At 36.6% G+C, this 26,228-nt stretch overlaps 2 protein-coding genes across 2 annotated transcripts in view; one reads left to right on the top strand and one right to left on the bottom strand.

The window, feature by feature from the left end:
* Positions 1-10,091: 10,091 nt before the first annotated feature.
* Positions 10,092-22,167, bottom strand: LOC121725943 (lysM and putative peptidoglycan-binding domain-containing protein 2). The gene is made up of 4 exons (XM_042113142.1): positions 21,894-22,167; positions 21,517-21,803; positions 11,553-11,771; positions 10,092-10,267 (listed from the first exon to the last, which is right to left on the bottom strand). The coding sequence occupies exons 1-3, from the start codon at positions 22,062-22,064 to the stop codon at positions 11,570-11,572; spliced, it is 660 nt and encodes a 219-aa protein (XP_041969076.1). The 5' UTR covers positions 22,065-22,167; the 3' UTR covers positions 10,092-10,267; positions 11,553-11,569.
* Positions 22,168-22,412: 245 nt separating this feature from the next.
* Positions 22,413-26,228, top strand: part of LOC121725936 (myosin-I heavy chain) — a 90,598-nt gene continuing 86,782 nt past the window's right edge. The window contains exon 1 of the mRNA XM_042113135.1: positions 22,413-22,645. The gene's annotated coding sequence lies outside the window, so the exon portion shown is untranslated. The remainder of the gene's footprint in view (positions 22,646-26,228) is intronic.

Here is a 26,228-nt window from a genome sequence, read left to right as displayed (position 1 = left end):
TGTAATACATCACATTCAACACATATACATACACACACACATACATACATACATACACATACATATATATATAAATATACATACATACATACATACACACATACATATATACATATATACATTAAAAACCTACATTATAAATAAAGGAACATTAAAATAATTTTACAAAAAACACCAAGAGTTTTACAAGGACTGAGCCTGATCTAGGTAGTGTGCTTTCAAACGTTTCTTAAAGATGTTAATTGATTCCGATTTTTTTATAAAATCGGGCAAGGAATTCCAGAGACGAATAGCGGAGATGGTGAAAGAAGAATCGTAGAATGAAGTATTGTGAGAAGGAAACGCAAGAGTCAGTTTGTTTGCAGAGCGAAGTATAGGATTGTCATGACCGAGGAAATTGAATTTTACTTTGAGGTAGTTAGGAGTAGAAGGACTAAAAAGGATGTTATACAGTAAGTGAAGTATGTGAGAGTTTCGACGCAACTTGATCGGGAGCCATTCGAGCTGAGATCGATAATTAGAAACATGGTCAAACTTTCGAAGGCCAAAAATAAAACGAATACATAAGTTTTGAAGGCGTTGAAGCGAAGAAAGAAGATTTTCATTTATGTCACAGTAGCAGACATCAGCGTAGTCGAGAATAGGGAAAAGTAAAGTAGTAGCAAGTTTTATTTTTGTTGCGATTGGCAAAAAGTTGCTCAGTCGTCTAAGGGAAGCAGTGGCAGCGTTCATCTTTTTGCGGAGTTGTTGGATCTGAATATTCCAAGAGAGAGTGCGGTCAAAATAGACTCCAAGATTACGCACTGAGGAGCCGTAGGAAATGGTAATCCCATCAAGGACAATATTGGGCAAGGTATTCCAGTCCACCTTCGCAATTAGCTGTCGGCTGCCAATGATTATACATTGTGTTTTGTTAGGATTTAGGACTAAGCCATAGGCATTGCTCCACCTCAAAATTTCATTCAAATCAGCATTTGTTTGAGCAATACCGTTGGATAGTAAGGGAAGTAGGACATGGATATAGATCTGTAAGTCGTCAGCAAATAAATGATAGGAAGAGGAAATATGGCGAGAAATAGAATTAATGAAAATTGAAAACAAGAGAGGAGATAAGACACTGCCTTGAGGGACACCGGCGAAAATATCGCACCAAGTTGACGATGTGTTGTCAACTTTGATACGCTGCCGGCGTCCCTGAAGGAAACTACGGAACCAGTTGAGCACGATAGGAGATAGGTTGAGTGAGCTGAGAAGAAGTAATAGTATATCGTGATCTACGGAGTTGAAGGCATTGCTAAAGTCTAAGAGATTGTATTGTTACTTTAGTTAGAACTGTTTAAAGTTTAAAGTAAGTTTAAAGTTCCCGAAAGATGTGACTTTGGTATTTTGGTATTTTTTTTCATCCAGTAGGAGTACATTATTTTATTATTTAAATCGGACAAGCTTTTCCAAATATAATCAAAAATCACATATATTTTTTTTGTGCCAATCAATGAAATACATACGTCTAGAAAACTGCACAAAGATGTCAAATTGGCAGCTGTCTGCGCCTTAAGGCGATTTGCCGTAATCCTCTTTGACAGTGAAGTAATTTACGGAATGTGTTCCCAAATTACTTCCACGCTTACGATATTGGATCCTCGCTCGGAGACGCATCACATCGACGGAATTAAAAACGTCTGGGCCGGCGCTGATGGAGGGCCATTGTTGGGCTCTTCAATTAAGCTTAGCGGTGATTCCTTCGTTATTTATACGAGCCCTTAACTGGCCAGGTAAAAATACCCAACCTTTAATTAATTTCCTTATATCTTTAATACCATTAAAGCAGGAAAATCTTATTATAACGTATTATTCGCCGTCTTCCGAGTTCCGACGTCTGAATACGTTCCAGAGGGAGGTTGAAGTTAGTTTTAAAATAGAAATAAACGTAAGCTTGCGGTATATAAGAGCCATGTACAACGTAGTTGGTAATTCCATGCTCTAGATCAGGAATAGCGGACTTATGGAACGTGCCCAGAATCCTGCGATTGTAGGCACAAGGATTGGTTAGATACGTATCACATCGAATCGTAATAATATTAAGCGATCCGTTTCATGACACTGGTGAATGGTGATTCAATCATTACTATGAAAGAATAGGTAGGAATTAAAAAATTAAAGAAGTGTATGAATGAATCATGATATCAAAAATGCTTTAAAATTTATTCAATAGTAAAAGCAACACAACTCACAAGTATATACCTTAAACATAATGTGGACTCACAATTTTGGCTCAGGAGTCAGGACAGACCAAGAATGGACAGACCAATCAATGCACATTATTATAGCAAAGCGAACTTGTGAAGGGGAATAATATTATTGATCTTGAACGGCACTTGTCGACGGCAGCCGTAGACATGTGCCGTTCGTAAGTAAGAAGCCACGTGGAGAGAGGGAATTGTCAGGTTTTTTCAGGTGACAAAACTTTACAGCGTCCTGTCTTCCGCTCCCTAGCTCTCCGGCGTTATAAAATTCTGTTCACGGCAATATTTAGTCACGACCACACTTTGACGGCAGTTTGGGTAACTCAGTTGGGTAAGAAATAGAATGTTACCACCTATTAATTTCCGAATAAAACTGTTCTGAATAACTTTTTGAGATATTCTGTACTAGTTACGTTCGAACCCATTTTAAAGGGTGTAACAAAATTATGTGATAGTACTTTAGGGTTAGTATATATTGTGTGATGTGTCCCCTACATGCTCTTTCAGTGCTGCTACTTTCAAAGCGAACTCTTTAGGGACCCATACACAGTTATACAATAAACACCCTAAAGAGTAAAGTACCTTTAACGTTACATCCTGTAACTATTTTGAAATTGTATTTTGTAAGACTCGCCTAAACTCGAGAACGGCTGAACCGATTTGCGAAATTTTAGTAAACGTATTGGAATATTCGTGAACGTCCAGGGTAAGAAAATTTGTTACAAGTAGTTAAGTATATAAAAATGCACATTGCACGTGTCTAGTCGTTAAAAAGCGAACGCTATATTATCGCCCATAGTAAGGGCACCCTACTAGGGGAAATTCTGACCAGTGCCGTAGAACTTGAATGTAATCAGTTAAAATATATTTTCCAAGTAGTTAAATATTCTTTTCTTAGAAATAGAACTAGTCTTCTGGTAGGTAAGTTAAAAAAAACAAAATTTGAATCTTTTTCTCGCTGTGAAGTTTAAACGGAAATAATTATTTTGGTACGATACCAAAATAATTGCAGAAATTAGGAAGACATAACTATTTTGGATTTACTATATAATATTATCCTAATTCCTAAACCCGAAACCGTGTTACGTATATTTGGATAAAATATGTCATGATTCATGCTGGAAAAGAAACAAAATAGAGAAAGCACCATTCAATAAGAGACGATTTTTCGTATTTAAAAGTTTTATTTATCTTCAATACAAAGGAAACATTTAAATATACAACAAATACATAATATTATCAGCTTTAACAGCCTGTAGACTTTCACAAAACACTCACAAGCGTGACAAAGTATAAAAATATTGTGAAACACGAGCAGGAATCGAAATTTAGCATACATGAGGTGCTTATAAGCAGTTTTGTCCTACCGCTACCACCTTTTTTAATAGGCAAGAATAAGACATAAGGTTACACGGTCAGTCTGGAATTATCAGCCTTACTCCCGACACAATCAGAATCAAATCAACTCGATCTCAACAGCTTTTGGCATTTAAGCAATAAAATAGCGCACGTCGCACGATCGTGCTGCGGCTCAATTTGTAACTAATTCGATCTCAACAACTTTTGGTAGTCCTGACAGCTACACTAGCGCACGATCGTGCTGCGGCTCAATTTGTAACTAATTCGATCTCAACAACTTTGGTAGTCCTGACAGCTACACTAGCGCACGATCGTGCTGCGGCTCAATTTGTAACTAATTCGATCTCAACAGCTTTTGGTAGTACTGACAGCTACACTAGCGCACGATCGTGCTGCGGCTCAATTTTTAACTAATTCGATCTCAACAGCTTTTGGTAGTCCTGCCAGCTACACTAGCGCACGATCGTACTGTGGCTCAATTTGGAACTAATCGGACTCGAGATATCGAAATTTTAGGTACCTACTTGCGCAGTTCAGTCCATCGGTCCGATCCAGGCTGACGGGAGAATGATCGTGTAACCGTTTGATTAACTGACTGATATTTTTTTTATTATGTACTTTCCGGTCGTCAGTCTCAGACTGATGGACTAAACTGATGCCAGACTGACCTTGTAACCGTACTCTAAACTGAAAAGTGTATTTACGTGTTAAAACCAAGAAACTGAAATGTGCAACAAAATAAATACAAATGTTTGTTAAAATGTTTTTGTAAATATATGTATAAAATATATTTTAAGCTGTAAATATGGCTGTTGGCTAAAGTCATGGATAATATTATATTATTGCAACTATTGTTTCATTATAGTTCATGCGTTTTATGATGATATGCGTGACACATTATAATTGACAATAGTAGGGAAGTTACCTAAGAAAATTAATCGATAATTTAAAAATATCGAATCACTTCGTAAAGGAATTGCAATCGAAATTATCGATTTCGTACTGACGTTTCAGAGTGGCGCCGGCGATTTAAAATGGTCGCCCTTTTTTTTATTATCGATTTGATTTCGATTCAACAGTGTCAATCTCTATTGGCATAAGTTCCATTTCATTCATCTGACATTTTTCAAATATTTTTGTAACAATAATTTTCACAGTTAAAATTTATAATTTTATATTAATAAGTTAGCATTTAGCAACTTTTCATTTTTATTCATTTATAATTATAGGAAACATTTGTTTTTGTAGATGGAATATAATTTATTAAACTTTGATTTTTTTTTTTGTTTTCTTGTAAAAAAAAACCCGTAGCAAGGAATATAAGAAGTGTCACCCATATCATCTTAAAACGCACAAACTATAGTTAATCTTGCTTATAACTTTACGATTCTTCAGTTATTAACAAAACTTAACAACAAAAATATATTATGTGGTAGCAGTTAGAAATTACAAAGAATTACGGCGTTTATATTTATAATTATAAAGGCGATACATTAATTAATGTAATAAGTAACAAAATTAAATTTTGAAGATCCAACAATGTAAGATATTAAATATATTCTATTGACTAGATGTTCGTCTATAGAAATTACAATAAGTAATTATAACATTTTCAACTAACATCTTTTAAGATTACTGAAAGGAAAAAAACGGAACCACTATAAAATCACTCCTTCGAGAATGTACATTTTTTTCTTAATAATAAAGATATGAAACAATATTTACCTAATATAAGATGAATATGTATAAGGAATAAGGCGTCATACTAAAACAATATTAAATTATTTGGAATCGATATTTTTCAAACTAAAAAAGCATAGTTTTGTTTAGTAACGACTAAATCTGAAACTCGGTTTATTTAATCGGCGCTCAAAACATGCTATACTTGCCACTCTTCACTGAAGTGAGAGTAACAACCTGCAAATTAAGAAGCCCCTATTTTAAGTGGAGTTTCAGTTTTCTGTTAGATTAAATATTATACAGTCAATATTTTCGTTATACTTACATAGAATTACCTAATCACTAATAAACATTTATTAAAAAATTACATGTTTAATAAAGCTCAACATTTATCATATAAACACTTCTACATATTTACTAATTAGTGCCTTATTGATCTATAACATGATATTAACCTCAAATGTACAGATAGCAGAGAAGACAAGAAAATAAAAAGCTTATATATTTAAATAGCTAAACGTATGAAACTTGCTACGCATTTTTTTTTAAACTAAATTAAAAAATTACAGCTTGCCGGAGATTGTAAAGCAGTAAAGGAGCAAGAATAAAATATTATATAGCTAAGAATTTTTTTTCATTGCTGACTCTGGCAAACGTAAAATTGTCCACATTACTTTTTTTCTATGTAAATTATTTTTCTGTTTTAGCATAAATTATAGTCTGTCAAGAAAGTGAAGAAATTAAAAAGTGGCAACATCGTAGTGTCACCCCTTTTTTCTTACATTGATTTGAAAGGGATGACACTACGATATTATGTATCATACAATACAGTATACAGTAGCTTTTGTCTATATAAGCAGTAAGTCAATGAGAAGTTCCTTCATTAATTTTACGAAGCCTTATATAAAAATAAATAAAAAAAAGTTCTGCTATCCGTAGCTTTGACCCATACCGCGCGCTATCACGTAGTTCCCTATCACTGCTATAACCAGGCGCGGGCCGAAGGGGGGGGGGGGGGCACAGGGGACATGACCCCCCCAAAATCTAAGGTAAAATTGAAAATAAAATAAAACCCAGAACCGTCCAAGGGCGCAGATAAAAAAAAATAATGTAGTGACTACTGAGTGACCCCCCCCTTCCCCCAAAATTTCAGGCTGCGACCGCGCCTGGCTTTAACATCGTTAAAATGAGGGTATTATAGTTTACATACGGTATAATATTTTGTTCCGTTTTTAAATCTACAATAGAAATTAAAATTATACTTCATAATGTAAAACTGAACAACACTAAGGTTAATCAAAGAATAGAGAAAAACAATCATAGGCTGATGGCGGACCTACGTTATTTGTTCAGATGATATGTCTTGATATAACCCAACAAAATGAAATAGGTGTGCCTATGTATAAATTTTCTGGTGGTACATTCGTAGCCAACTTCATAACACTGCAGACGTCAGCTTTCTACATTATTTATGTTATTCATAATAATCGGCACCACGGATATTTACAGGAGCAGAAACAGGTTTACCAAGTAGGGATGACACGTCATTTTCTACCCATCCGAATACCGAATTTAGCGCAAGCTGGCCTTAAGCAGCAAGTGTCAGAAGCATTGCCACGCAGCGCAATTGCTGCGTTATGCAGTTGGCTAAAAACACATACTAAAGTATGTATTTGTCACATACTACATAGTCACTTTATGACATATAAGATCGAAGTCCCATTGTTTCGGAGTTATACGTTGTTTTTCATTGTTGGAACAGTATAACGCGTTGTTGTGACAAACAACATAGCTGCGATACGGCGATGCGCGACAGCCATGACTGACCTCCATTATACAAGTACGCTGGACTAATGATACCCACCTGCTTTTTGTGTCTATTTAAAGCGGAATCAGCGCCCCCAATGCGGGGGAAGAGAACTAAATTTGACTTAACCACAACCAATAACAACAGTTGCCATCACTAGTATTAGTTCCATGTACTCTCACTACCGCTATCAGCGCCAATATGGCGACTTTCAAACGTCATTTTTACGTCAGATTTAGTTCTCTTCCCCCGCATTAGGGGCGCTCATTCCGCTTCAAATAGGCACAAAAAATAGCTGTCATTTCAAAGGGTATCATAAGTCCAGCGTACTTGTATAATGGAGGTCAGTGGCGACAACATACACACGAAGGACAGCGCATGACATTTCACATCAAGAAAATATTATGATGTGCCATGTCATGCGCTGTCCTTCGTGTAATGAAAGATGTGAAACCATTCGTCCGCACATTTTTTTTAACATTATTTTTTAACCCTAAAAATTTTTTGTTGCGGCCCGCGACACCAAGACCAAAACATGTTTGTGGCCCGCATGAAAAAAAGGTTGGGGACCACTAATTTAGTGGGTCGAATGATAAAATTTATAAGTTTACAAATTGTAATACACTAACGCATTTACCTAAAATAGATACATTTTCATAGTTACAGGCGTGGCTAGATCCCAATTTCACTGTTAATTAGAATCGCTTGTCGAAATATCAGGCTTTCTCTTTAATTTACAATAAAAACGAAAGAGAACGTGATATTATTTAATCAATGATTAATTATTTTAATAGGCATTGGTGAAACTGGCGATCTATAGAATACAGTATAAATTATTATACTTTACACTATACCTACACTAATATCAATGTAAAATTTTCGTTTTATACATGGACTTTGGATACATTATAGAGGTATGTTTAGCTAATCACAATTTCACAAACAGTGCAACAAATATAAAGGCAATTTTAAGCTTTTGTTGTATATAATATTTATATTATTTTATTGTTATCAAATCCTTACATTATTTTTCTCATTTGAGATGGCGCTACCTGGTGGCCGATTCTGTATCGTACATGTGTGAGTTAATAACTGAGTTAGTAACGAAACGGAGGAGTGAGTAACGGAAAGTGACACTTTTTGTATTCACTTGCATACAAAAGTGAGACTTTCCGTTGCTCACTCCTCCGTTTCGTTACTAACTCAGTGATTAACTCACAAATGTACGATACAGAATCGGCCAGCAGGTGGCATGAAACTTTTTCCGCGACAAAGAGAATATGAGGTGATATTGTTTCACGTTTGTATTATATTGATTACTGATAAGTAATAAGTCTAAAGAACAACAGCCTACAGGCTTAGCATAGCCACAGTAAAAATGCGAAAGAATAGAAACGCTGACAGTTTTTGCGGCTAAACTGGCAGATTTCCTTTGTTAATCCGTCACTTTACCGTGAGAATAAACATTTCTATGGTGGCCATGCTAAGCCTGCGGGTCAAAATATCTGTAGACAGTAATATGGCGGATCAACTTACGCCACAATCGTAAATCGCGCTATGGTAGTTTTTAAATGCATCGGTATTTATGCCAATGGAATCAATATAGGCTTCATCGTCCCCGAGCATAACACCATTCGTTCAAAAGATATTCCTTAGCGGCTAGCCACCATATTCCTACAGTTAACAGATGACTCTACAGATGTTTTGACCGGGTGGTATTTACGCTGAATTTATATGTATTGGCAAAAGCGCGAGTTCAGGCGGATGCATATAAATCTATATCTATCCATCAAACCATCAAATGAGCCTGCCAAAATGAAAAAAAATTTCAATGGGAACTCAAAAAAAGGCCTTCTTCATACCCATACGGATGCCCGGATCGGCAATTTGTATAGGTATGAAGACGGATTTTTTGAGTTTCCAACATTGTTCTCATAGAAAAAGTTGTTCATTTTGACGGGCTCATTTGATGGTTTCAGGGATAACGGTGTTTACACTAACACACTGTATGTTATAGAATAAAAGGCTCTTCTGACTGCTAAGTTATGCAGTATGCTAATTATTGTTAATAATATTATGTGTTTTATGTACCATCGAGGAAATTGATTCCTAGGCAGTTGACGGACCTACGTCATGTGCTTATGTCAATTCAACGTTAGCTGTGATCGGTCGGATGGGTTGACATAACGCGACCAAATTACTCAGGTCCGCCGTCTGCCTAGGAATCAACTTATCAGATAGTAAGTACCTAATTCATATTAAATATTTTGTGAACAGATATAAGATTCTACTTTTAAATAAAAGCGCATGGAAACAACAATTACAATTTAGAAGACTTTTCTTTGGTTAATATATTTTACTTTTTCTATTAATTATATCTCTAATGGAACTGTTATTTGGAATAATATTAGTAGGATCAGTCACAGGTTATATAATATTTTAAGCGTCAGTGGTTACGAAATATTTATAAACCAAAATGGAATTATTGGAAAATTATTGCTTCCGAACCCTGATTTATTTATCAACTAAAAAGGAAATGTTTGTCTTAATTTTTAAACATTTTTATCTCTTATGATTATATATTAACATGTACACACATTTTGTGAGATACATTTTGAGATATGGGTTTTCACATGTAGATATTTATAACCAATGATATTCTATGTTACTAACGTAACTAGATTGGAAGTTTACGGTAGCAACGCGTTGCCACTTCGAAGATGCCTGCAGGCATATCTCACATACATAATGACATAACGAATAATATATGACTTGACATTGTCTTTTGAACAAAAAAGTGGTTACGCATTTCTGAGAATCTTTTGTAAGACATTGCTACTCTAGTATTTTAGAAACTCATTGTTTATAACAATAATAAAAGAAAATATAATAAACAAAAGGTACAGAAGGCGCAATAACTTCTTTCACTGACAATTCGTTTTAAAAATACTTTTAAGCGATACAGAAATATAAGTATTGCTCAAATTAAATGAAACTAATGGTAAATAAAAAGATATTTATTACAAACAGACCATGGCGTAAAGCATACTCTTATATAAACTATGGTTAAATATAAAACGTTCTATACATACGGACCTATGTACACGGGTGGTCAGTAACTAGAGCGGCCGTGACCCTGCTATCACAGCACGGCTCAGCTCATTGTAGACGCGCATATCTGGAAACACACACAAAAAACATGTAGTGACAATCATAATATTTAGCCCAAATATAGCTGTGGGTATATTTAAATATATCTACTTTAAAATAATCGGCCAACTGCGAGTCGGACTGTCGCACAAAGGGTTCCATACCGTTATAGAGCAAATATTGTTTTTGTAGGCCCTCCTTAAATTTTTATTTTATTTAAATATTATTATTAATAATAATTAAGTACATACATATTTCAGGCCTTTGTGAAAATTTCAAGTGCCTATTGCCATTATTGATAACGAGCAAAGAAGGCCAAAATAATCACGTTTGTTGTATGGGAGCCCCGCTTAAATATTAATATTATTTTGTTTTTAGTATTTGTTTCTATAGCAGCAACAGATACACACAATCTGTGAAAATTTCAGAATTCTAGCTATAGCGGTTCTTGAGTTACAGCCTGGAGACACACACAGACAGACGGACAGACGGTCAGGCGGACAGACAACGAAGTCTTAGTAATAGGGTCCCGTTTTTACCCTTTGGGTACGGAACCCTAAAAAACTGCGAAATGCACGCTCACGCGAATACTGAGAGCGTATTCGTCCGTGCGTGCGTGCGTGCGTCCGTGCGTGCGTGCGTGCGTGCGTGCGTGCGTGCGTGCGTGCGTGCGTGCATAATGCATCAGTATTGTGGGTACTGCGGCAGTGAACTCCGAGAAGTCTATGGTTGAAGAGTGTGACACCACTCCCTCCGCAACATGTTTAGTAAATACCCCGAGCTAGTGCGCGAAGTATTAGTGTGTGTATGCGTTTGTATTTCGAGTAAGTATGCTATGGCCTATGGGGTTGCAAAAGCAACTGAAAGATATTATAGTTGTTAGATCTAGACAAGCTAAGTAAGCGATAGGCGTGGCATCACCGCCTACACATACGCACGCATGCACTCACCACGCCCACTCACACAAAATATGTATATCATACCAGCGCTGTCCCGAGCGCTCTTAGGCCGGCCATGGATGGACTGCATCAGTCGGGACTGACTGCAAGATGCGGTTGCCGCACGGCGATCTGCAGTTTCTATACTAAATTCATGTCCGCAATACACATTCGCTCGAGCAGTTCTTGAGCGGTCCGAGCATTTGTTCAACGCGACCGCTCTAGAGCAGTCGTTCCCGACTGCAACTTGCGGTCCGTCTATGGCCAGTCTTATCCCATTGTACTCGGAGTGAATAGAGTCACACACACATACACACCTGCGCTGTCGCAAGAGCTGTATGACTCCTTGACTCACACATGCACACACATACACACCTGCGCTGCCGCGGGCGCTACAACTGGAACAGGTCGTCGTGCACCTGCTCGAGGCATCGCAGCGAGCGGTCGACGCGGCGGCCCTGCGTGAGCGGCGGCGGCGGCAGCGGCGGCGGCACCACCTCGTTGTACGACGTGGACGCGCCCATCGACGCCGACTGCCGCAGCCGCGCCGTCGGCCGCGACCGCGGGTAGCTCTGCTCCAGGTCTTTCACGAACCTGGAAATGATATTGGATATTATGTTGAGTGTAAGGTCATACCCATTGTATTGTTTGAAAGAGTATTTAATAATTTGTGTAACCACTGTGCAGTTAGGGTCAAATCAGACCGCAACGCGACGCGTAGATGCATTTCTAATTTTGTATGGATTTGACAGAATTGCAAGACGTCTCACGCAATTGAAATCTGTTAATTTAGTACAAATTTAGAAATGCATCTACGCGTCGCGTTGCGGTCTGAATTGACCCTTAGGGGGACAGGAAAAACGCTAAAGTCAGAAACTCAGTAATCTGCAGGATACTTGAGTTTTAAGTAGTCAATAACATTCGTTACAAGTCATAAGTTTTAATTGTTTTATAGTTACACGAGCTTTTGCCTGTGGCTTCGCTCGCATTAAGAAGTATTATTATATACAAACTTTCATCCCCTATTTGAACCCCTTGGGGCTGGAATTTATCAAAATCCTTTCTTAGCGGATGCCTACGTCATAACATCTACCTGCATGCCAAATTTAAGCCCGATACGTGCAGTGGTTTTGGCTGTGCGTTGATAGATCACTATGTCAATCAGTCAGTCACCTTTGAGTTTTATATATTAAGATATAATTTTAAGAAGCAAAATTTTACAATTTTTTTAAAACTTTGATCTAGATTAGACTCAATTTTTCTGCAACTCACAAACTCGTCACAAAATTTTAGACGAATTTGGTCATTTACCGTGACTTGCCTCTGTTGGCAATTTAAGGAAAATAGTGGTCAACCAGATGTCCAGTTGCCAAATTATGAAACAACTAGCGCCATATTTCCTCTAACCGGAAGCGGAACCTAAAGGAACTAAGATGGCGCTAGAAAATTTAGTATAAAAGTTGCTGCACGAGTAATATTCGGGTCTTTTGCTTCCAATCGTTGAGTCGTCAACTTGGTCCATTTAAAGTATCGTGAAATTACTGTGTATTGATTGAAGTGTCGATAATTACTATTGTTCTGAGTAAGATAATAAACTCTGTGTTACACTGGTGGATTTTATTCCTAACACCCCATCATTTCGATCATAGGCACGGTCACAAAGCCAACCAGGACCGATAAATCGGTCATACATAGACTTAAGTATAATCATCTATTGTGGAAGACGGAAGTAATAAACTCGAATACGACGTGGCACCGTCTCGGACCGGCTCTACAATATTTACCACGAGCTATTTCCAGTACCTTCAACAGGATACAGTTGAACTGAAGCAAACTTTTCATAAATCAAATTGCGAAATACTTTTTTGATTCACCATCCATCATCGTTCGTATCGTAAAAAGCGCCAGTGACGCACTCGCCTGTACATTATATCAAAATACTTTTATTATACACAATATTCCCTGTTCACACTGTTGGCCAATATCGAGCTTGTCTCTCTCGACGTTTCCGCGCGTGAGGAGAATATTATCCATACTACAAAATATGCGAAAGTCTTCTGTACTTCATGCCCAATTATAGAATCCGCTAAACTATATTGCTGTTTGATATGGAGATATTTTGATTTTTGAGTCCCGGGAAAGGACATAGGATACTTTTTATCCCGGAAGAATGTACGGTTCCCGCGCGATAATAATGTTTGGCGCAATGAAGTTGCAGGCGACATTTAGTAAATAATAATTGCAGTGCGAATTCAGTTATTCTTTAGACAACAGGAGCTTAAACCATTCAGAGGTTATAATACTCGTATATTGCGTAAATTTGAATAGTCTACGTCATGTAGAATGTAGTCGATAATGTTCGAAGTATATTTATTTCGAATTCTTAAGTTTTTAGGCCCTAACAAAGACGACGGTTGTTATAAGTCTTAAATATGTAGCATCGTAATTTTCAAATGAATAACGGCCGTTCCCAATATTTGATCTATCTGTGGTTTTGCCCTACTACAGATAGGAATAACTCACATTAGACATTAGAGACATATATTTTATGTCAATTGTGAGCTATTCCTATCTCTAGTAGGGCAAAACCAGAGATAGATCAAATATTGGGAACGGCCGTAAACCGATTTTAATGTAGTTCTTTCAGTCATTTTTAAACAAAGTTGTAATTGTTGCTAATCACGATCATCAGCTCGCTATCGTCTCAATAATGACGGAGAATAATTTTCAATTTTGTTGGTTTTTGGTAAAAAATATTGTTTATGAGTAAAAATTACGCGTACTTAACATTGATAATAAATTAAATATCATTTTAATTTAAACTATTTGTCCTTACTCAAACGAATGACATGTATGATGTCTGTAAACATACTTAATACTTTCCTGTTGATCCAGTTTGGTATAATTAGAACATAGGGAAAATTCAAAATTACATGTTACTTGTTACTGACTGCAGGCTGCAGCCCCCCCCCCCCCCCCCTTGAAGTCAAATCAAGTCAGATAAACGTCAATTTTCCTGGCAAATGGGAATTAGAAACGTGTTACCTAGTATGATATAGTCTAGTATTGTCCCGAACACCAACTAAAACGCCATTTTATTGAGTTGGATTTAAAATATTTACTAGATTTATAAAAAGACTAGCTGTCCCGGTGAACTTCGTGTCACTTTAAAACTGTTACGTGCTAGGGTTCGAAGGATTTGGAGAGAAAGACCTGCTGACTCTCTTGAAGACTTTATTCACTAAGTCTAGGTCACACAAGCACACACTAGGTCACACCACTTAGCACTAAGTCCAAACACTAATCACTAGGTCCAATCACTAAGCACTATCACTGTCCTAGGTCGTAGCCAAGTCGCAGGTTTCACTGGTGCACTCACTATTGATCACTTGTTGTCGCCTCGAAGATCGCTCAGATTGAACTGAATCGCCGGGCCGTCTACCTGCGGCTTTTTATATGGCGAGACGAATTCTAGAAAGTTCCCGATTCACGTAAACAAGTAAACAAGTATGTTCCCATACTTGTTTACTTGTTTACGTGAATCGGGCCTTCTAGGAGGCTCGGGCATGTACCACCTAGTGCCATCTAGTTTCGAGTAGGGGATTTATGTGTAGTGTGTCCCCTGATCAGTTTCGCTGGTTTGCCGCTAGATGGCACCACATATCCGTATACCGTGTACCGTAACAAAACCTTCCCTGGACTTCTACGAATATTTTAAGACTAAAATAAGCCCAATCCGTACACCGTTTTCAAGTTTCAGCGTTACTTACACAATTAGAAATCCATTTTTATATATATACTAGATGTCCCGCGCGGCTTCGCCCGCGTAAATTAGGAATTTTACGGAAACCGGATATTTTCCCATAAAAATAGCTCTTATGTCCCTACTCCCTTCACTTGGTTTACTCTATATCTGTGCCAAATATTGCCATAAAAATTGCTCCAGTAGTTCGTAATTTCTAATATTTCCCCCGTTTTTCCCACATTTTCCTGAGTTTCTTCGGTCCTATTAGTTTTAGCGTGATAATAAATAGCCTATAGCCTTATTCGATAAATTAACTATCTTACATACTCTCAGTTCAAGCAAATATACTCTCAAGCAATATTAAGTATCGATTTTTTTAAATTATCGCTTGACAAACTCGAGTCTCGATCTAAAAGACTATGCAAAGTACCAATAACAGGGTCATTATAGGCTCATAAGTCATAACCATGGGACGATGTATGGTATAAAATGGTAGTGATGATGATGATGATGATGAATGTAATTTGCGTAGTAGCATATGCTTTCCGTTCTTAAAACAACGCCGAATTTCCCAAACTTGTATCTATAAAGAATCAGGAGTTCTCTCAGCACCTTCCGAACCACGGTATACCAGGTATACCTCGCTGCAAAATCATGCTTAGAATACTTCTCACGAAACCGAAGTCACCACATGTTTCCATATAAATTTTGAGAAGTTCCCTCGATTACTTATGCATCCTTCATCAGATCACCACTTTTGTGAATATAATACCAAATTGGGATGATACCACATATACCAAAAGAAAAATTTTGAAAATCGGTTCACAAACGGCGGAGTAAATCGCATTCAATATTATTCTAAATTGAAATAGAATAATATTGAATGCGATGATAGCGCCGTCCGCCGGATCTAATGTAAAACATTCCAAAATCAACAACTCGTTATAAATAAGAAATTAATTGAAAAAACATTTTCCAGTAGACCAAACTGTAAATCTAAACCATTCTCGAATCTCCACGAACACACACAAAAAATTTCATCAAAATTGGTCCAGTCGTTTAGGAGGAGTTCAGTCACATACACACGCACACAAGAAATATATATATTAAGATATATGGATAATATTACTAGATGATCTTGTGAACTTTGTATCACTTCCCTACTTATTATACTTCTTCCATGGACTCAAATCAAATCAAATCAAAATAATTTATTCATGTAGGTCACACAGTAACACTTATGAACGTCAAATAAATAGTTTACACATTAACAGCATTATTAAGATTTAACTTCCTATAGTTATTACAAAATTCCATGTTATCCAATTTTCATATTTTAATACATAATTTTTATATTATTTAAATTGACTTCCAGGAATATTTCAAGACTATAATAAGATATTAATAATATTTTGTAGATATCAGCATACAATTTATGGAATATTTTTCTCGACACATTGGTTCAAATTGTATGTAACATATCAGTTAGTTTACTCTTTTAAATACACGCTAGAGATAAGATAAAAGCAAACTGCTATTTTCATACGAATCGATGTAGTGGGCACCTGGCCAACTGCATTCGAACAAAGAACATTTAGGCAAATCAAGTAAAAAGACTAAATTATGAGCTACGAATAATAAAAACTAAGGAATCGTAACTCCCATACTATTACCGTTTTAAATTTGGTTCCTTTTGATCTGTCATGTAACCTCAGCCTAGCACCGCTCAAGGTCACCTAAATATTGCAAATGTATTGAAATGTGTACCTAATGGCGGCTCTCGACATAGGCGAACGCGTTGGCCAACGCGTCTGCAGACGCGTTGGCCCAATGTGTAGAACGGGCGTTCGCGCGTTGGCCGTAGGTATTTAGACGTTGGCCAACGCGCGAACGCCCGTTCTACACATTGGGCCAACGCGTCTGCAGACGCGTTGGCCAACGCGTTCGCCTATGTCGAGAGCCGCCATATGGTACACGTTTTTTGACAAGTATTGTGGAGCATGTTTTTTGACGGAGTTACTTTTCCTTAGTTTTTATTATTCGTAGATTATGAGTCACTATATTTTACCCGCAAATTCTTAGCGCCGAAATTAATCCAACCAAATTACCCAAGTAGCATTTTAGGTTCTATATCAGGGGTCCCAAACTTATTTTGTCTACTGCCCGCTTTGAGAACAAATTAATTCCAGAGGAAACCCTCCTGGGATGGGGGGGAGGCCCCCATTTACATTAAACCCCAAGCCTCTGCACAACGCCCCCATTTTTTTTCTGGGTTTCACACCTCCCTTTAGACCTTCAGCGCCCACAAGCGGGCGTTATCGCCCACTAAGGAAAAGGCTGTTCTATTTATTATGATAATTCGAATCCAGGGAAAGGACATAGGATACTTTTTATCCCTGAAAAATGTACGGTTCCCGCGCGATAAACGAATATATGAGCTACAACTACTAAGAGAACAAGGTACATATAACATAATACGTCCAATATGTCTATGTCCTATGAGCATTGAGCATGAGCACGTTATGAACTATGAGTAATGCGCAATTTTTTCAATTAACATAATTGAGGTATTTTCCGCGTTTGTACAGACGTTCACTAACTAGACCTTCCTACCGCCGCTGACAGAACTAGCGAACCAAGTGTCAAACCCTTGCGCAAATATAGAAAAGAGGTAAACGGTAGACCAGTGACCTAAGATTTTGTCGCTGAAGAAAGAGTAGGCGCTGTTTTCATACAAATTGGAGTTAACTTCAAATATACACGTGACAAAAACATGCACCCGAGACAGTCTGATAGAAGAGAGTTTGATTTTTTATCTTTTTATTTTTTAATTTAGGGACAGAGACACTTCGTATGTTTTTTTTTAAATTTTCATTACCATTTCCAACGAGAAAACGATCTGAATAGATCTACATTCAGAGTCATTATGTAACACAATAAAATATGAGATCGTTCAACTTACCAATCACTCATTTTCCTTAACGTACAGTCGAAGAAATATAAACCACAATTCGACCTTACTGCTTAGTGCTTTGTAATAGGGTTCAAAGTTATACACCCGACCTGTCTTCGACTGTACATAAAAATAAAGAAAGCGAATGGGATAAAAGCAAGTCAAGGTTAAATAAACAACGGTTTAGCAGTTAACTAACACTCAATAACATCTGACTTAATTAATCGCATTCTATGCCCGAATTTCGTCACGCAACGGTGCGATAAATGTTATTAATTGACAACTATGTACCTAAGTATGGGTTATGTATAAAGTATTAAATAATAATATCGTTTGGTTCGGCGTAGGCCTATCGGCTATCAGCTAGTCGGTTTAAACTATTTATTTTTATCTTGAATTTCAAAGATATCCTTGTGTCTTTAGCATACTGATTTAACTGCTTATAGGACCCGCATAGAGATCTATATTATTTTATCTCGAATGTTGTGTCAAACGCAGGTGCAAATAGCACAGCTTGAGATTGAAGCGAAAAAGAGTTCCAAAACTAGAGCATCATCTGTCGGAATCTGTAAAATAGTCCTGAAAAGTTAATTTAAAGCGACGTAAACCATTTTAAACTCGGAAGCGAAAGCCTTACTCGATATTACTGGAAATCATGTTTAGGATAATCGGCCCAGTGCGAGCCGGACTCGCGCACGAAGGGTTCCGTACCGGTATAGAGCGAAAGTAGACAAAAATTGTGTTTTTTTTGTATGGGAGCCCCCCAATATTTACTTTATTTTAATTATTAAAATACAAATATAATTAAGGATTTTGTGAAAATTTCAAGTGCCTAGCTATTACCACGATTATTGATTACGAGCAAAAAAGGCCAAAAAAACACGTTTCTTGTACAGACAGACAAGACGGACAGACATCGAAGTCTTAGTATAGGGTCCCGTTTTAACCCTTTAGGTACGGAACCATAAAAAACGATTGTTATTATTTTTTATAAGGAAAGATCTTTTAACATTTTATTAGCATATTCAAATCGTAACATTTACATCAGTAACTATGTCAGTCAGAACTCAAATGGAGCCATCCAACGCGAAAATATGAAAGGTGCTTGCATCACAGTCATGTGATCTAGGCGCTGACTCGTGTACTATTAGTACTTTAAAAGTGTAGCACATTACAAGCCTTATTGCTATGACAATAAGGTTGAAAAATGTATTTAACGACTTAATTGTACAGTCAACACACTACGGCGGGAACGTTGGTTTTACGTCAACACGTACTTGCTACGACTATTTTGACCCTGAGATCTATAAAAGGTCGACTGAATTAAATGAATACCGTAGCCTCACAAAAAAACGGCGTCAAATACGCTGACAACAAAAGGCTTGAGTAAAATTGAATATTGGAACTTTCCATCACTTTCAAATTTCAATCAGGACTGTATGCAAAATAAGGATAAAATAATTACTTATTCTTTAAATAAGTGATCATTAAAATAATATTAGTTGAAGAATAACTATACACCGTCTGATGATGATGATGGCAAGTGATAAATCCCTGTGTGTTGACGGCCAAAAGGATGTGCTACTACTTTTATCAACGAGGAGTAGGACATGATCCGATTATAAGTGCCCCAAATTAGCTTTACATCATAATATATTGCTATACCCCCAATGATATTCTATTTATACAGATCTGTTACGTTCATACTCTCTTCCGAACAACATTGACAAATTTGACAGATAAGTGAAACAAAAGATACGAAATGCCATTTACGTAAAAGAGACAGACTAAATAAAAGACGACCCAATTGGGTCGTATTTGAAGCTTCACAACGCGTGCGGTAGTAACATATCTGCTTTGAGTTTTTTATTATTATATCATTGTATGCCCCGCGTTGTTATCCGCAGTTTTTTGGTGAAAGTAAATTGCGTAAAATGTAGCCTATGTGTTAATCCAGGATGTCAACTAACTCTATGCCAAATTTTATCGAAGCTCTAGCCGTTATCGAAGTAACAAACATACACACTCACAAACTTTTGCCTTTTTAATATTAGTTTGAAGCATGTTTGAAGAAAATATTAACAGAATGATATATCTCAAATTAAAAGTGTCTTACACAAATAAGTACCTGGATGACTTAGCTTTAGGAAATTGTGAGCCACTGATTGAATGGTATACAATAAGTTGTGAATTGTGATACATTGGCTTGGCTTGGTGACTTGACCAAATCAACAAATATCAATATCGCAAATCACAATAAGTAAAAATGCAGTCCATATAATTTAAAAGTAAAAAAATAATCTACATAATATGAAATTGTAATGTTTAAGATTTAAAGCAAATAAGTAATAACCTTACAAATTAATATTAAGTATCTGTTTCGTTTACAAGAAACATATTTTGTTAACACTCAAGTAAACTGTTTGTTTTAGGTGTTATACAACAGTCATGATACTATTATCTAATAAATGTAGCATAGAAACATCTAGATATGTAGTTGTAAAATATTTTCAGTGATTTTTGTGACAGAGTAAATTTTGTATGCTATGGTCAGTTTCCTCAAAACTCTTTAATCCGTTCATTTGGGTATCGCAGACACGATAGATTTTCAATTGTTATGCTGGCAGTCAGCTGCTACTTGGGGATTGATAGGTTAAAGTAATTATTTGAATGTATACACATTAAAATAATTTTATAATTAACATACACTTGAGTATCTTAAAAATATCTTTAAGATACTCAAGTGTATGTTAATTATAAAAAATAAAAATATTAATTATAAAGTCACACAAAGAATATTTTAAAATTCAAACCAAAATTCAAGGTTACATAAAAAAGGGTCATCAATTATATAGTTTATACTGCCCGAATTTAATGCAGAAAAAAAACAAGACCGCTCAATAGGTAGTAAAAATTGGGCAACTGACGAGAAGTCAAATTTTGTAACTAGTCACATATTTAGGGTCATAATACAACAGCTAAATAGGTACAGTTTGTAAACATTCTACTTATCTAATGGTTCATTGACCTCATGCCTAGCCAACTCAATATAATGAATCAAAGTGTGACATCTTTATCATTAAACAACATATGATAAAAGCTTCTTGACATGGTGGTATCATGAAACAATTCTCATGCCACTACAAAAACTTTGAAATAAAGAAGATATTATAAGAAGTAGATTATAGGAATAATATATTTTATAAGTAAGTAAAGCTGATGATGTTGTTGGTATTTGATAATAACTCATAATTTTGTCATGTGCAGTGATTTAACGTAGATAATTTAAATAAAATGGTTATTTCTTATCACCTTATCAAATTGATAATGCATGAAATATATAACATCAGGAAGTGACCCTTTTTACGCCTTTAAATTTTTTGTAACATATTACACAATACTTTATTTCCAAACTAAAAGTTGAAGAAATTGTGTTATTATTACAAGAGAAGTAATTACCCCATTTTTTATTGCATTGATTTGATTAGGTACAAAACAAATAATTAGTAATTATTTATCCTGTGAACTCCAATTTCTGAAATTATACTATGATTCACAATGCCCACAAGCTGGTGTTTTTATGATTTAGAATAATTAGATGATACTTCTATTGTACTTATAATAAAATAAAAAATACTCACTCGCTATTCTCCTTAGTTTTTTCTACATGTTTCTTGATACTCGCAATAGATGAATCTAGTCTATTTAGGAAGTTATCAAAAGTCTCCTTCTCATCCGGGCTTCCAGGGGAGAAGTCGTTTGTGGGCATCCCCGCTATTGAAGCTCGGTGAGTGGGTGGACCCAATTCTGTTACTCTTTCACCATTCTCGTAGAAGGGAGAGTCTTTGGTCACAGGAATTAATAAATACTCTCTTAAAAATAAACTGTCTGAGGCGAATAAGCGGTTTGCTCGTCGTATTTTCTCCATCTGAAAGTCAAGGCATAGATATAGTAAACTGTGAGTAAAATTACCAATGCTGACCTGATAATAGTCAACACAATTAAAGTGATTACTTACTGTGACACCATATTTTAGAGCTATGCCTTGTAACGTATCCCCTTTAGTCATTATGTGCTTTATGTATTCCTCGTTCCTCTTCATATGATTACACGTACTTCCGTATTTTTTTAAAGGACGAGCAGATTCTCTTATTGAGACTCGTTCGTCAAAGAGACGATCCTCCTCCATATCCAACGACTAAAGTGATAAAACTATGAGAAAACGAAAAACAAATTAACAAAATAAAAATTCCTGCGATTTCGTGATACTCACGATTTGACATTGACTGTCATTGACAATCGGTTCGCACTTCACTTTGTGATGTATCGCTACCAACATGATGCAATAAAATATGCAAGTTTGCCAACATAACGGTAAAAACTTCTTTACTTTTGCGTACAAGACCGTAAAATAAAAAAAATAAAAACGTCAAAGTCAACGTCATTTCATATCATTCATTCACCGGTCTTTCATTCGCAAATGGTCGCGGTTCAATCATTTAGATTTTAGACAGTTTTTCAATCAGTCGTTCTTTGCGGTCTGTTGTGAAGAGACCTGTCGTTATTGTATGAATTTTATTGTGAATGAATTTTATTCAGTTATTGTGGTGTCGATTTTTATTGTTGAATTAAATTGTGTTGCAATTCCATTACTTTCTTTAGACTTAAATACGTTTTACTCGGATTTTCACTGAACAATATTATTGTGAACTGTGATCGATACATTGCATTTATCTTCAGATATTCTGGTTTATTTCTTCGCAAATGAATGTAAGTAGTAGTTTTAATATTAAAATAATTAATTTCGGTAGAGTGGAGACTGGATTGAACGATTTTACCGTAATTGAATTGTGCGTGAAACGTTGCGATCCCACCCGCCCTGCCCGGAGCGCCCGGGACGGCTGGCAGCCCGCTGGCTGGCTAAAACACATTACTGCGAGGGTTGAAGCACGATCGAATTCGTCGTTATGTTATTACGAAGCCATATTTTGGGGATTGCTTGCAAACGAATACACACACCGCATTAAACACGGTTCATTCGATTGCAAACTTAGTTAACTTTGTTCCGTAAATCGTATAAAAATTTGGTCGACTTCTTTTACACTAGTCCTATATTATAATTGTGTTATCTTAGATGCACTAGTCTGAGCTGGACCTGTAATCTGTATTACACTTTTTGTGCCCGTCGGGTAAATAACCCATAATTTATCGATAATTTTACGCTTGTATTGTTTTGAAGTGATTTATTTCCAGTTCCTACTTCTGATTAAATGGGACGTAACGTTTCCTCCTTGTTGCAAACAAGTGAAGTGGCTTAGTGCTTACATCAAATTTTTATTAGAACTTTGTAACAACTGCAACTCAAGTTGATTTTTGCAGAATTTAAAATCCAAATCATGCCGACTTCTTAACAGCTGTTCCTACTACCTAAGCCAGGGGTTCCCAAATTGTGCACCGCGGCGCCCTGGTGCGTCGTGGAAAGGCAAGAGGGGTGCCGTGAGTCAATCCTCCATCATTATCCTAAACCTATATTCACCTGCTTAACCTAATTATAATAATCATTAAAGGTGTTTATTTATATGTATATTTTTGTAATAGCTAGGTAAAAAAGGGCGCCGCGCCGTTACAAAATATCGAAAATGTAACTGCGCCGCGGGCTGAAAAAGATTGGGAACCTCCGACCTAAGCAATCGGCTGCATTGTCCATGGTAGACTTAAAACAAAAACTTTTTGTCTCAATCTATTGTTTGAATATTGCTTAATGTTTTGGTACCTAGAACAGCCTAGAAAAAAAGCAGGTACGCAGGAAGGCTTGTTTCGACTTACGAACAGCTGTGATTGTGTTGAATCTTAAAGAAAAGGGATCCTTCAGCAGCAAGCTTCTGTGAAGCGCAGATAGTTTGGAAACACGCTAGAAACACGAATAGGACCAGCTAACCAAGTTAACCTAAACCATCTATGATCTAACCAAGTTCACTTACCCAATACACATTATAAACAACGATATCAATACTTACGTTATAATTCTATGATTTTAAATAGCATCGGTAGTCCTACCGGCTACCTACTTTATTTATTGAACATTTCGAATGTCGTAATCGCGTCGTGTTCACGTAACTTTTTTGAGTGCACTCGTCAAAGCGGCGTGCAATTTGTGTTAATTAATTTTGAGTAACATTCGCAAAAGTAAATGTACTACTAACTGCTGGACTCAAAACTGTAAGTCTGTAACATAACATTATGTACAAATGGCAACATTAGGCCTTTCGCATATTATACGTGTAGGTATGCTGGTGTAGGTATGCTGGAATTTCAGGGACTAAGCACTAGGGTGGGCCTAGTAGTTAATACTCACTTTGGAGCTAAAATTTGTATAGTTTTGTTAATCGTCTCACTAACTCACTAACCGGAGGCCTAATCCCCTGCCCTATTCCCTTCCCTACCCTCCCCTATAATTCCCTTCCCATCCCTACCCTCCCATATTACCCTATTCCCTCGCCGGCAACGCACCTGCAGCTCTTTTGATGCTGCGAGCGAAGGTACATGGGCGACGGAAGTTGCTTTCCATCAGGTGACCGATTTGCTCGTTTGCCCCCCTTATTTCATAAAAAAAAAAAAACTATACATAGAATTGATAGACAAAAGTATTACAGGCTATAACAGGTTACTTAAACTGTCATTAATCGTCTGACTATACTGTACTCGGCGAAACATGGCGGTAGCGGTCATTGACTCCCTGTCAAAAACTTGTCATTTTCTATGTAAGCCGCGATTGACAATGGAGTGTCAGATGTTGTCAATCGCGGTTTATATAGAAAAATTACAAAAAAACATCCTGAAAGTGAGGAATGAGGATAAAATATTATAATAGTACTGTTTGTCGCTTCCCGTATCTACATTTTTACCCGACTACGGCGAAGCAAAAAGGAGGGTTATGATATCAATATGTAATTCCTTTCTACATCAAAATAATCGTGAAAGTTATCGAGGTATAAAGAGAGATAAGAGGGATTCCACGGAGGTCATGAAGTGACTCACTTCTCTGAAATGACGTTCGACAACCTTGTCCAGTTGTATCGTGATACACTTCTGAGTTCTGACTCATACGCATACTTCTCCTAATCCTCAAAGAAAGGTCCAAAGTTGATGAGTTAGTAAGTCAGGGTCTATTAAAAAACCCGTGTGGTAAAATGGTTTCGAAAAACCGGAGGTTGTACGTAATAATATTTTTAGGCTATTGCATATCTTTTACGCGGGCTTTGGCCTTTGAGCGTGGCGACCGAATCAAAAAATTCTGTGGCGAAAAAACCTAACAATAAATGTTCTAGGTTTATTTAGAAATGAATTAAACACCCTTTTTTCAAACTAGTCATCACACGGTAAAAGATGATTATCATTCAACAAACTTTAAAAACTGATTTCTTCTACGAAAATAACGGAAATTATTTATTCAAATTTTATTGGACCTCTTAGGCAGGTGTCTATTGACTATTTCTATTCAATAAGCACAGTAGCGTTTGTACGGAATCAAATAATTGGTCAATAAATTAAGCTAACAACATTGCGTAATAAAACCGGCTGCGCAGGCGCAGGTGGTCTTCCGAGGCAACTTGTTACTGTACCGGGGGGCGGAAACTCTTGTTGTGCTCAGATTCGGAGGAGATGAAATTATTAATTCTACAATATTATCTACTTCTCATTTAGCTCTAGTATAGTTAAAATCATACTTGAGCTGACTTCTAAAGTTAGAACTCTTAGGCCCGTATAAATAGTCAGTACTTAAGATGCGACCCGGTCTCAAGACGCAATTCGGTTCTGTGATTGGTCCAAAATTTGACAGCCAACCAATCACAGATCCTGAACCGTGTCTTGAGACCGAGATGCATCTCGAGTACTGACTATTTATACGGACCTTAGGAAATGAGGAAAACTATGAAAGAAATAATAATTATGGTCAAGAAACATTGATTGATTTGAGAAGACATATCTATACTAATATTATAAAGCGGAAGAGTTTGTTAGTTTGTTTGTTTGTTTGAACGCGCTAATCTCAAGAACTACCAGTCCGATTTGAAAAATTATTTCAGTGTTAGATAGTCCATTCATCGAGGAAGGCTATAGGCTATATTTTATCACGCTAAGACTAATAGGAGCGTAGAAATAGAGGAAAGTGTGGAAGAAACGGGGGTAAATTATTTGAAAGGGCTTATTTGAACGCGCTAATCTTAGGAACTATGGGTCCGATTTAAAAAATTATTTCAATGTTAGATAGCCCATTTATCGAGGAAGGTTATAGACTATATTTTATCACGCTGAGTCTAATAGGAGCGAAGAAATAGAGGAAAGTGTGGAA

The sequence above is a fragment of the Aricia agestis genome, chromosome 4 (assembly GCF_905147365.1).
Source record: "Aricia agestis chromosome 4, ilAriAges1.1, whole genome shotgun sequence".
Classification (NCBI taxonomy): domain Eukaryota; kingdom Metazoa; phylum Arthropoda; class Insecta; order Lepidoptera; family Lycaenidae; genus Aricia; species Aricia agestis.
This window is presented reverse-complemented; position numbering and strand designations above follow the sequence as displayed.

What these genes read in the sequence shown, in the direction of transcription:
- LOC121725943 (XM_042113142.1), bottom strand. Translation starts at nt 22,064, where the DNA reads ATGGAGGAGGATCGTCTCTTTGACGAACGAGTCTCAATAAGAGAATCT. An exon ending in CTCTAAAATATGGTGTCACA is followed by an intron (nt 21,804 to 21,893) that starts GTAAGTAATCAC and finishes CTTGACTTTCAG; the next exon opens with ATGGAGAAAATACGACGAGC. An exon ending in AAAACTAAGGAGAATAGCGA is followed by an intron (nt 11,772 to 21,516) that starts GTGAGTATTTTT and finishes TATCATTTCCAG; the next exon opens with GTTCGTGAAAGACCTGGAGC.